The 13,062-nt window shown below is 42.5% G+C and overlaps 1 protein-coding gene across 2 annotated transcripts in view; it reads right to left on the bottom strand.

Annotated features, from left to right (window-relative positions):
* The window catches only part of Dsp (desmoplakin), a 47,798-nt gene that overhangs the window by 18,158 nt on the left and 16,578 nt on the right, over positions 1-13,062 (bottom strand). For both annotated transcript variants that reach the window (XM_046453334.2, XM_046453335.2), the window contains exons 3-12: positions 12,319-12,467; positions 11,250-11,424; positions 7,953-8,081; positions 7,001-7,051; positions 5,867-6,028; positions 4,142-4,246; positions 3,330-3,425; positions 2,489-2,614; positions 1,772-1,924; positions 34-188 (exon numbers count right to left, since the gene is read on the bottom strand). In XM_046453334.2, the coding sequence (XP_046309290.1) occupies positions 34-188; positions 1,772-1,924; positions 2,489-2,614; positions 3,330-3,425; positions 4,142-4,246; positions 5,867-6,028; positions 7,001-7,051; positions 7,953-8,081; positions 11,250-11,424; positions 12,319-12,467 (1,301 nt within the window). The remainder of the gene's footprint in view (positions 1-33; positions 189-1,771; positions 1,925-2,488; positions 2,615-3,329; positions 3,426-4,141; positions 4,247-5,866; positions 6,029-7,000; positions 7,052-7,952; positions 8,082-11,249; positions 11,425-12,318; positions 12,468-13,062) is intronic.

The raw sequence follows: 13,062 nt of genomic DNA, 5'->3' as shown, positions 1-13,062 counted from the left end.
TGCCTGCCAGGGTGACCAGGTGGGACAACTTACTTGGAAGAGAGGTCCACGGCCAGCGGATTCGGGGGAGGAATGATCAGCCCAACAGAAGGGACGAGCATGTCCACGCCTCCGGGGCCCGTCACATACCACTTGCTGCGCTCGTTGTTGTCCTTCAGGATGCACTCGTCCCCTTTGTGCACGATTTTCTGCAAGGAAACAGCCAGCACTCAGCTGTGTTCCCCAGAACACATTCTCATGTTTTTGTTTTCAAAGACAAACAGAGATGAAAACACATCAACGATGGAAGTTGTTCCTTTTTGCCCTTCCCATGAAGCCGACCTTTATAAAACCCAACAATACTGATGCTTTCCATCATCCATGGGAGCCTGGAGGGTGCATTTATAAAGTGAGCTGCAAACTAAGTGAATTAGGGAAAGTGACTGATAATCTGGGGAAGTCACCAGGAACATAAGAAATCCTAACCCAAATCACTTGGATTTAGTATCTACAACCTTCTTTCTTAAAAAAAAAAAAACACCCCGCAATTAAAAAAAGAAAGAAAGAAAAAGAAATCTGTTAGTGAAGCAAAACTTCACCCTATGTGTTTCTATTTTCGTGAGTTCATGTTTTTTATATTAGACTTTAATATATTATTGAATATTTTAATATCAATAATCTAATATTGGCAGGAGGTGGGGGGGGGGGCAAGGGTCTCATTTGCTCTGCAAATCTAAAAATAAAAAGCATTCTGGTATTGGTGTCCTGAAAAATAACTTTTAAAATTATTTCCAGCATCTGAATGGCTTCGTCTATAAATTAACACCAGCCTCTAAATAGCTACATACATTTATAAATTAGCTCCAGTGCCTATATAGCTTCTCAAAATGGCTACCTAGGGGCTGGGAGTGTAGACCAATAGCAGAGCACTTGCCCAGCATGCACAAGGCCCTGGGTTCCATCCCCAGCATGACACATACACACATACACACACACAAGACTACTTAAAATATGACAACTATCTCACTGTTAAAACAGAAGAAACTTGATTTTTATGTATTTCAATTGCCACTCAAATTTCCTTCTTAATTCTCTCACCACACAAATTCTTAAAACATAACACATAATAGAACAGACTTCAATGTTTGATAAAGTTTATCTGATGAACTAATCATGTTTCTAAAATCCTCCACGATTTTATAAGAAAACAGAGCTGTGGGAATCATATAAATTACTATTAAAACCAAACCATCTTTCTATACAAATGCTTATATTGAAACCCAAGCCTGCAGAATCAGTGTGCTCAATTATTGCATAAAATTTGCAAAAACATTCACTTTACAGGCAGCATACTATAGTCATATCTCATTTCTTTTGTCAGAAACATAAAGATGAGAATGATCACAAATAAATACATTTTAGGTACTAAAAAAAATAAAGGAGTATCAACCCTTAAAAAGAATTTTTAAAGTTCTCAAAATTATTGTCTTGAGTGGGGGTGTAGCTCAGTGGTGGATTCCATGTTTAGCATGACATGGGTTCTGGGTCCAATCTCAGCACCCAAAGAAAAAATAAGAAGAAAGAAAGAAAGAACTATTGTCCTAAGGATTGGCAATTATCTACTGACTCAGAAAAGAGTCACTGCATTTGTTCAATAGGTTGCTGCTTTATATATAAAAGACATGACTAGGCTACTTATTGAAACTGAGAATAAATTTTGCTCTCAATTGACAAAAGTCTTCATGAAAAGAAAAGGAAAACTTTCAAACATTTTGAAGAACTGTGTACACACCTGGTCTTGTTTGTAGTCACAGAGAGCTCTGAGGATAATGGGTTTATTGCTCCTGTAGTCTGGGTTCCGTGGTTTCAGCTGTACAATCTTCTTGGACTTGTTTACCAAGCTCTGTACCTGACGCTTGTATTCAAGAATTTTCTCTCGTTCTTTCTGCAATTGCAAATAAAATCATCCTTGAACATAGATGCCCTGAAATTTTTAGAGGAGATCTTCAAATGACATTGATGTAGCTACTATAACATTACAAATTAAAAGTCACTGTAATTGCATTAGCTGTAATAAGCCACACATTTGTCTGCAGGGAACAGGAGCACCTTTTATAAGCCTCTCCAGGATCTATGAAACCAAGAATTAAGCAGGCAGGAAAGAATATCCCTGTGCGAAAGGACCATGGTGATCAAATTTGAAGCATGTTTTCCCAAAGGGAAAGTAAAAAAGAAAGAAGAATTTCTGGGAACTTATTTACTTTGTGAGGAGTAAACTGTGCTCTTTGAACTTTTGTTTTCAGCAAATAATCTGGATTCGAAGGCAAATGAAACTCTCAACAGTAATTGAGCATGAAAAGTTCATTTTGAGAAAAGCTACTGAAAGACGAAGAAGACACTGGCTCAGGCTCTGGACATGCACTGGGCAGCACTACCAATCAGCACTGCGGGCTGAGACTGTCCTTGATCTCCCCTGGGTGTAGCTGCTAAGTTTGGTCTAAGACGGTACCTCCAGCTCCTTGATCTGTTCCAGAAGGTGCTGCAGGGGCATGTTCTTGTCACAGGGGTACTTCTTCCTAATGGAGTCTTGCAGGCCCTTCAGGTAGGATTCAGTAGACTGGGCCTCTTCAAAAAACTGTTAGGGATGAGAGTGAGCCTCATAAGTGACTAAATGAAAAGTGACTTCATAAGCAATATTAGGGATCTAGTTTGGATCTCAAATGGCCCTTAGAGGCCCATATTTTGAAGGCCTGGTCTCCAGGGGGTGCGACTGGGTGGTGAGAGAATCTTTAGGAAATGGGGCCTACTGGGAGGTATTTAGGTCATTGGTGAGCATGACCTTGAAGATGACTGTGAGACTCTGAATATTCTTCTTCCTCCCTTTGCTCCTTGGCTAGTATGTAAGTGGTTTTGCTCCACCACATGCTCCCTACCATGATATCTGCCTCCATCACAGGCCCAAAGTAACAGAACCTATCAATCATGGACTGGAACCTCCAAAAATGTGAGCCAAAATAAACCTTTTCTCTTTATAAATTAATTATCTTGGGTATTCTGTTATAGTGATGGAAAACTGACTAATACAATCATTTAGTAGTTATGTTCGAGGACTCTCATCCCTAAGCCTCTCTTTGGTAAGTGGTTAAAGGAAAGAATTAGAACATTAAGTATTTATGTATGTGACAGCAAAAGACTCAGCAACTGGTTACAAATTATGCTTCTCTAAACTGAAAAACCAATAAATAGGATTTATGCAATATTTTGAAGATTGTTTTCAGGGCCTTTTAAAACATACTCAAAAGATAAGGTAGTAAGACCTAAAAGACAATGGGATTGTTAGTCACAAAAACCTGAAAGTAGGCAGCATTTTCTTTGAGATGAACATCAATGCATTTGGTGATCTGCAGAATCCAGCTCCACTGTGTCTGGAGAGTGTCCATATACGCCTGAAAGGAGAAAGCACCAGCTATGTTTTCCCCACTCGAAGCACAGAGGCAGAGGTGTACCTTCCTGCATCAGTGGGTGGGTCTGACAAAAGCTAGGAAATACCTTTTTGTCTCTTCTAAGTCTACCAAACTTTGTCTAATGGTTGAAAACAGAATCTCCCACTAGAGAACTCTTGGTATGCAAGAAATCAAATTTTAAAGTTAGTTTTCATAAAGACCTACCATTGGGACTATTTAGTCAAAATAAGTCTTATCCAAATGGAGCAGGTACTGACCAATTAGAACAGACAATGGGGCTAGCACTGGAGTGATGTCCCTCTGCCACATCAAGCCCTGCTGCCAGACAGGTGCTAGATCATAGGGAGGTGGAAGCATCCAGGAGGAGAGCCTGGGGGCCTTAAGGCAGTGACTCTGACCACCCAATATGGAAGTTTCAATTCAACAACCAACATGGCCATATCGGTGCTACCACCTAATATCAGCCTTGAGCACAGCCCATGGATAGCTGTCTCTGGAAGAACTCAGCAAACTGCAGCCCAAGAGCCACATCTGGCCCACTTCTTGGTTTTGTAAACAAAGTTTTATTGGAACACTAAAATTAAACATGCTCGTTCAATTACATACTGTCTATGATGGCTTTTGCAATACAATGCAAAACAGAATAATTTGTATTTGTATCTAAGATTTCCTAAAATGTCACTCTTCACAGAGCTGACCTCGATTTTGTCGGAGGCGGGGTGCTGGTTGAGGACGAGTTGGTCGCTTTCTTGTTTAAGCTTATTGAGCTCTTTTTCCTTGACCTCCAGTTGACTCATGCGTATCTATGGGAAGATAAAAAGCAAATTCTTTAGAGCAAGTCACCATTTGACATCTATCACGCCCGAACATTTAGAGGAGGATAAGCACCGTACTGCATTTGGGAAATGAACGATGTCAAAGCATCATTGTGGGGAGCCACACTGAGTGACCACGCCTTCCAGTCCTGATGCACCTGGGGATCTGAAAGGTCACTGTAGTCTGGCATGGTAGTGCCATGACTCATGACTTGGTCTTTTCCCCTCACTTGGACAGCCAGCCAGTCTTCTGATAGGCATACCCCCGGAGTGAGCTACACTCACCTTTCTTTTGTAATCCTACCCCTTTTTCGTATTTGGGATAGAGTGTTCCATGGAAACTCCCTCTGTGTGTCCCCTTTTCTTGCTCTGCCTTTGGGTGTGGCCTTCTTAGATGTCAGTCAATCTGCTGACAGCAGACATCATGAAGCCAGACTCAACGTCCCCAAAACCTGACCCCTGGTCTCATTTGAATGGCTTCTCTCCAATAAAAGGGTTCAGCACATTCTCATTCTCAATCTTTCTCTCTCTCTCTCTTTCCACGGACCCCTCGGGTCAGAGGAGCTGTCACGGGACCCAAAGAAAAAGGTATCTCTGTCTCTGGGTGATTATTCCGTGTGGCCCAGTTCACCTGGAGTGACCCTGAGTGTTTTAGTCGTAAGATGCAACACATCATGGTAGGTTTTCCTCAAGAATCACAGCATTTTTAAGGCTGGAAGGATGTTTGTGACAGGATAATATGGAACCAAGGCCTCAGATTGGTGACATTCCCTGTCAAAGATCATGCTGATAGAGTGACAGAGCTGTAATGAATACCAGTTAGGTATCCTTGACCCAAAAGGCTTGGGACCAAAAGTGTTTTAAATTTTAATTTTTTTCAGATTTTAGAAACTGACACATACGTAACGACATACTCTAAGGATGAGACCCAAAACTAAACACAAATTCCATTTCTATGCTTCATACACACCTTGATAGACATAGGCTGGAAGTAATTTTATATGATATTTTTTGTGTGCCTATGTTTTGTCTGCAACCTTTCACATGAGGTCAGGTGTGAAATTTTCCACTGAGGGCATCACATGGTCACTACAAAAGTTTCTAATTTTATTGCATTTTGTATTTCAGAATTTGGAATGAAGATGGCTCAACCTGTTCTAATTCCTAATTCCAGGTTTTAATCTACCATTAGAACAGTTGCTACCCCACCCTAGGTTACCTGAGTGAATAAATTCTCACCCAAGCTAATGAACTACTGTCTTCTGGGATATTAAACAAACTCATTGGGAAAAAAAAGTTATTTAGCCAAGTGCACTAGGGTACACTTGTGGTGCCAGCTACTTGGGAGGCCAAGGAAGGAGGACTGCTTGAGCCCAAGAGTTCGGGACCAACCTGGGCAGCATAAGAAGGCCCTGCCTCTTAAGAAAAAAACAACAACAAACAATGTATTGCCTCTCTTACTGCTATGAACAGCTTTCAGAAAAGGAATCGTTTTTCCGAGGCCAAATTACAAGTGACGATTACATTATTAAAAGGCCACTCTCCCCACCCAGCAGCTCCCAGGGCAACAGCCTGGAGGCCACGCCTATAGCTCCCCGGGGAACTTACCGAGAAGGCCTCCTGTTTCTGGGCGATGTTGGTGTTCTTGTCGCTCCAGTCATACAGCAGCTCCTCCTCCTCGCAGTCATTGATCCACATGATCTCTCGGGAGGTGGCCTGGATGATGCTCTGCAGCTGTCGCAGGTGATCCATCCTCTCAAAGGACGCTTTCTGCAGAGCAAGTTCAGAAGAAGCATTAGCATAACACGAGCAGATGAAGAGTGGCCTCTGCAGACTTCATAGATAAACCCCGGTAGCTCCTTCACCAAAATCATTCCAAGACCAGGTAACGCCTATAAACCTGGTGCACAGTCACTGACCACCTCGCATGGGAACAGGACCAGTCCAAACGTGTGGTGAATGGGACAGCAATGTTAGACTCCAACAGCCTAAACCCTGAGGATTTTTTCCTTCTTCTTTTTTCATGATGCTGGGGGTTAAACTTAGGGCCAGGCAAATACTCTACCGCTGAACTTCCATCTCCTAAAGGGTCTTGATTCAGATACCAAAGTTTGCATCTGATAGTTTTAGACAATAAGGAGGGAAACAGGACTCTAGTTTTTCCTACTGTCACCTTCCCCTGCAATATTCAAGATGCCATCCCAGCCCCAAGAAAAAAAAAATGTTCTGTCACCACTAGCCACATTATTGTAAAAATATTGCTGCCAACAAGGAAATGTAGGAAAAGTGAAGATAAAGTGACACAAATAGGTAGAAGAATGGAAATCTCTCTGCTTATCAATCACCTGATTGATACAGAATCTGTCATATGATGGGAATCTGATGAGTATCTAAAGAAAATACATCATATTTTTGCTAATACTTCAAAAAGCTGCAATTCAAAAGTGGCAAGACTTTACTGCTTTAGCTGCAAGTATTTATTAACAAGCATCATTTAGGTAACACAACTTGAAAATAGAATAGTTGTAGGCACCATCTGCAGAAAGAAGAAAATACTTTCAGAATTTACTTCTAAAGGAAACTTAGCAGGAGCAATGAAATTAGCATCCATGAGCAAGGAAGTAAGAATACTTCCAGGGTCTTCTGGGTGACACTGAGCAGGTGCCTCACCCCAGGAAGTGAACAGTATTGTATTGAGTGAGAAACAAAGACTACGGGCAATTCAGAAATAAGTCGACTTACCAGCAGGTTTTCATACTCCTCTTCCAACTGGTAGATGGCGGACTTCTCACGCTAAAAGATGACAAAAAGCAAGTCATTATTTAATTCTCCTCTTGGGTTTGTAGAGAAAGAGCTGCCCTTCGAAACCTCCTTTTTTGTCCATTCTGGCCTCAATAGAAAGAAGTATTTGCTCTATGAAGTCTTGGACCCCTGGGGACCTTCTCCCAGGTGTTTGGAAAGCAAACCTTCACTGGGCTGGTAGCAGGGCCACAAAGTAAAGGCCTGACCTTTGTCATTTAAAGACTCACTAGTTGCAACTTAAAAAAAAAAAAAAGTCTGAAAATATGATTTAGGTTGTCCTAGATCTTGGAGAAAGGAGGGGAGAAAGTTAATCAGGTCCCTAAGTGGACAAAAATAAGGCCCAAAAGGGGGAGGGGGTAGAAGCTTTGATCTACGTGGAAAAGTTAGTGATTTAAAAGTGTAGAGATACAGGAGGAAACCGAGCACCTAAGACCAGATTCATATCTTATGGGTCATTCTCGACCCAGCAGCAAGTCTGACTTTCCTCGAGCACTGGAGAGGTGTCAGGAAACCCACCTAGCAAAGGACTCTCCAAGGTCACGAACAGTATGATCATCACGTTTTCTCCATGAGAAGTGATGCTCTGCTTTCTGCAGAAACGGACCACCCCCACCCCATCTCCCCCAAAAGCACTTGTGTTCAAACTGCAAACAAATGAGTGCTCTCATGCTCTCGTCCTTGGGATTGGCTCCTCCTCAAGATCCAGAAGGTCTATCTGGCTTCCCTTCCCCTTTATGAAATGGGATTTAAAAAAATTTCCAGTCTCTTGGGAAAGACAGAATAGACTGTCTCAGACAAAATTGTCCATGAAAGTGATTACTCAATCCTTCAGTAGGGTTTTTTTTTTTTTTTGGGGGGGGGGCGGATTCTAAAATAGAACAATGAAAAGTACCAAGTCGGCTTTAATCTTGTCCAGCTGCCAGCGGTAGTCTCCAATGGCGTTGTGGAGGCTCCTGTGGCTGTTGATGTGCTGCTCCACCGAGGCCAGGTCCACTCCCCAGGCCACCAAGTCCATCTCTGCCTGCAGAGGGAAGGAGAAGAGATGTGCCCTTCAGTGCCCTTGTTGGCAACTGACTTGAGTTTTCTATGGTCTCAGGGATAAAGAACCAGGAGACAAACACAGCTCTGCTTCAGATGAAAGTGAAGACGCTCCGCTACTCGGGAGCCTGAGGCAGGAGGGTCGCTTGAGCTGAGGCATTCAATACCAGTCAGGAAGGAAGGAAGGAAGGAAGGAAGGAAGGAAGGAAGGAAGGAAGGAAGGAGGGAGGGAAGGAGGGAGGAAGGAGAAAAGAAAAAACAAAGCAAGACTAAAAATGTAAATATCAAATATGTTTGAAGCGAAAATATTTAGTAAAGTTTCAAGATTTCCTAACAACGGGGATTGCCAAATACATTCCTTGCCTTATTTGGACTGAGGAAGAAATTCAGAAATGGGTTCCTTGAAACCTATATCATGACTTCTGAGAAAAAAAAAATCTATATGTATACATGCAAGTTTGTGTGTGACTAGATATTAGTGTGTGTGCATAGATGTATAGGAGATAATGATGCTATAAAATATCCACATGCTTCTTTATTCAGTAAGTTTTAAATATACATCAAAAATCATTAATGAAACATAATTATTTGGTGCTTCCCAAGCTCAAAACAGTGAACCGAAAAGCATTTGTCATTGTTTATTTCTTTAAATTATTATTATTATTATTATTATTATTATTATTATTATTATTATGCAGTCCTCTGGCTGGAACCCATGGCCTTGCACATGACTACATGAGCACCCTACCACTGAGTGACACCCCAGCCCTAAATTATTTTGATAAATGTTCATTGTTGACTCAAAAGCCCAGCAGTTATCATTCCCTTTCCAGATGCAAAACTCCCTGTGGCCCACTCCAAAAGAAAGTTACTATATAAACTCAAAGTCTTCATTTCAATTAACGTTGGCAATGTTAAGATTGTGGACTTACGTTAGCTCTTTACACAGTTAAATCTAGCTAGATTTATTATTTGGATCTCAAATCTAAGAAGGCTGAACAGAAGAAAAAAAATCAAATGCATAGTTCCACAAATTTTGTTCTGGGGCAAGTCTATTATTTCATCCTTCTTTTGCATGAGTACATGTAAATTTCTAAATCACCTGTACCATCTCCCGGGCATGCCCGGGGCCAACATTCCAGGCTGGCATGTCAGCAGGAACACAATGCAGATTGTTCTTAAGCCACATCCATGTTCTAGGGCACTTGGCAAAGTGTCAGAAAGGGGAGCCATTTCAGAGCCAGATCACGGAAGGTTCCCTTCCCAGGGGACTCTGACCCTTGTCTCCCATGGCTGTCCTGGCTTGTTCAACAGAAGCAGCAGGTGTGTGTGCTGGGGAGATAGGGAGGTGACTGGGCTCCCGCTCACACTATTCTCTACCGACCAGGTGTATCCTATCTGGCTCGTCCATCAGCAGAAACCCAAGTCTCGGAAGCCACACAAACCTGCCCAGGAGGTGTGTGCTGCTGGGGAAGAGGCTCCCTTATCAGCAGAGCCTGCAGCTGGGTCTCCCTGGAGGAATGAGGAATGCAGGCTCTGCAAGGGAGAAGAAGGAATTGGGGGGCAAAGGGCCAGAGGGAATCCCAGGGTGAACCTGCAGTTGAGAGATCAAACAGCTTTTGGTTTGTAGGGAGCTATGAGAACCACCTGCTGGATCTGAAAGCATCCCTCATCACTGACTCAGAAAATGACATAAAACTGAGTCCCTGTGATGATGCCCTTTCTGACATTTAAAAATGTGGAGCCATTACTACAAAGTATTCTTCCAAAGCAGCACCCGGCAGGAATACAGAAAAGGGCAAAGTATGAGCTGTCGTTTTATTACAACTGTCATTACCGACTTGGAAGACATTCGGCTGTATGATGCTTCATAATTAATTTGGTTCAAAGGCTGTTTTGCCTCCCATTAAGGATCCTTAAGGTGTGGTTCAAACCCCATCAGCTCTTCCTGTCACTGGGGCTGGAGCACCACCACCCCACCCCCAGCTAAGCAGAAAAATTTACTACAGCTCTCACATGGCAACAATTGGGCAATGTGGGTGTACCTTATTTTCTTCAATAATTTTCATCTTCAGATTTATGGCTCAGAATTTTTGAGACCTCCATTTCTGGCACAGTGAGTACAGATAAAATCCTCAGGAAATGTACATCCAAAGATTTGATGGGAATTTGAAAACATGCCAAGAGGTTTATATTTAAAGTTTCTGAGGTTATTCCTAGTTTTTCCTCTCTGTACACCACTTTCTCTAATACTTACAGACTTTATGAAAAATAGGAGACAAGGTTAACTGAATGAATGAGTGAATGAAGGGAAAGAACAGATCCCCAAATTCTAAAAGGCCAGGTGCAGCAGAGTGTGCTATGGTCCCAGCTACAGAAGGTCTGCCTGGGCCCAGGAATTGAGAGCAGCCTGGAGACACAGTGAGACTTAGTGTCAAAAAAAAAAAAAAAAGTGGCTGCGAAATTTTTGAATGAGTGCTAAAATGGTCCTACAACCCACCAAGCTCTTAGAACCACAAGGCTGTTGCATAACAATCTCTCCACAGGGTATCATTCTAACATATCCACCTTCTCAGGAGAAAGATGGTTCATTGGGAGTAGGTTTTCATTATAAAATTCCCATCTCCCTGATTATGGCGTAGTTCCCCTGCCACCTGTTCATTATAGGGCATAATTAGTACATAAAACAACAAAACAATAATTAGCATTGAAATAGACATTGGAGAAACCCCGGTTCTAGGGAAAGGATCAACACATACTTCTGTTGCCACTATTTTAATTCACTCCCACACCAGTGACGTGAGGGTTTCCCAACCAGACAACTGACACTTCAAAACCACCAGGCAGGCCACCGAGGAGCCCAAACCAGAACGTCCAGTTTGACGGTTCCCAGCACTTCCAATTTGTGAATATTTTAAATGAACCACCACAATATTCTTCTTTTTTTTCTAAGTACCTATCTGCAACATAGATGAGGTCAGTTACCTTGGTAGAACAATGATGTGATTTAGCAGGCAGACACAAGCAGTCATTGCCACCTGAAGTCCTTGGTGACCAGAACCCTGGGGCTCACCCGCCACTCTCTACACAACTAAGATACCCAGGTTTGGGGGTCTAAGGACCAACACTTGTCCCTCTGGGCGCTGCTCACCCTTTGTTGTCTCATCCATCCTAAACATTCGCCGGTGAGACGCTTGGTGAACTCATCCCACCCGGAGCCACTCTGACAAGTGTATCCTCCTCCGCCCTTGGAGCTGGCCCTTCGGACTCGAGGAACACTGATGGCTTTGTAAAGGGCTCGCATTTGCTCCTGGAGTTGCAGTAGCCTGAAAGGAAAGAATAGAAACGATATCATTACAGGAAAACAGCCTATGAAAACACATTCAGGACCAACCCCCCTCTCCGCATCTCCTTTGAGTCCATGTAGAAGCCACCAATGTTTAATTTGAATATTTATTTGCTTTATCACATGACTTGAAATTTGATCACATACAAAAATATTAAGTCCAGCCAGGTGTGGTGACACACACCTGTAATCCCAGCAACTTGGGAGACTGGGGCAGGAGGGTAGCAAATTCAAGACTACCCTCAGCACTTGACAAAAACCTATCCCAAAAATTAAAAAAAAAAAATTCAAATATGTTAGGTCCTAGGAAGATGCTTAAAGCCTGAAATATCTTGGAAAATGTCACTGCCTTTGCCTAACCTGGTATAACACCTTTTGATTCTTCATGAGTTTTGTCCCGGGGATTCTCCTAGTACCCTGGACCCCAGGTGGCTTGGGAGCAAGTTCAGAATGCACACCCCAGCTTCATGTCCAAGTCCAAGACTCTCACTTTCATATTCACTAAACCAGACTTCTTATTAGACTCCTAAAAAGTCAGATGCTGGGCAGAGAGCTTTGCTGCCCTCTAGATGGAGGTGCAGTTGACACCTAATGAACTCAGAGCTTCAAAATAAGACCTAGAGTTTTTGAATGGCCACACGCTCTTAGGCAGGTCTGCTCAATTCTTCTCATGGCAGCTTTGTGATTGCACAGAAGAAGGCAGTGGTTTGGTCCATTTGTATTGCAGATCGTGAAGGTATGAAAGGCCAAGGAAGGCAGGTTCTCCTCGGCATGGGTCTGCTTCCTCCAGAGGAAGACACAGGTCATGGACCGAGCACAACGGGGTGTGCAGAATTCCTCACGAGCCTCCTGATCCATGCTCTGGGGACATTACCTTTTCTGATAAGCATCACAGGGTTGGCCCATCTGTCGCATCTCCCGGATCAAGCTGTCAGTGATTTCCATCTGATCATTGGCCTGTGCAAAGCACTCGTCCAGTTCCCTACTTCGAGCCAGCTGTATTCCATCTCCATATTTCAGTTCCTAAAAGAGAGAATTCACAGGAAGGAAAACACATGTTACTGCAAAGAAAGGATTCCTGTGCATTAAGGAGAGCAAAAACTTCTATAGTAGATATAAGAAATATAAAGCACCCCACTGGAAATGCAAAAAAAAAAAAAAATTTAACTGAAAATGACCTTACAAATTTGAGATAAGGAAGTAAACAGAGAGAGAAAATCATGAACTAACATTTGTGGGCTGTCTTTTACATTTGCACCTGGATTTTAAAGGCAAATTTACAGAACGCTCATCTTCCCCTTGCTTCAATGTTGAGTGTGGATCTTTCATATTTATATGGAACTCTGATTCACTGGGATTTCACAGTGGTAAGAACACTGTAACCATTTCACCACCTAGGGCCTTTCACATACCAAATGAGCTTCTTTTTGCATTTTTATAGGAACAAGACTTTTTCAGATCTTAAAATAAAGCTTCTATTTGGTTAACTGTACTGGGTCAATCTGCGTCCTGGTTTTGATGATGCTTTTCTGTTCTGTAAGATGTCAGCAGCAGGAGAAGCCAGGTGAGGGACACACAAGGCTGCTTGGTACTATTATTTATGTGTTCTTGTTACAAT

Source organism: Marmota monax, unplaced genomic scaffold, assembly GCF_021218885.2.
Source record: "Marmota monax isolate L192 unplaced genomic scaffold, Marmota_monax_Labrador192_F-V1.1 WCK01_AAM20220418_F8-fsc00029, whole genome shotgun sequence".
NCBI classification, from domain to species: Eukaryota; Metazoa; Chordata; class Mammalia; order Rodentia; family Sciuridae; genus Marmota; species Marmota monax.
Note: the sequence above shows the minus strand (reverse complement) of the source record. Positions and strands in the feature narration are given on the sequence as shown.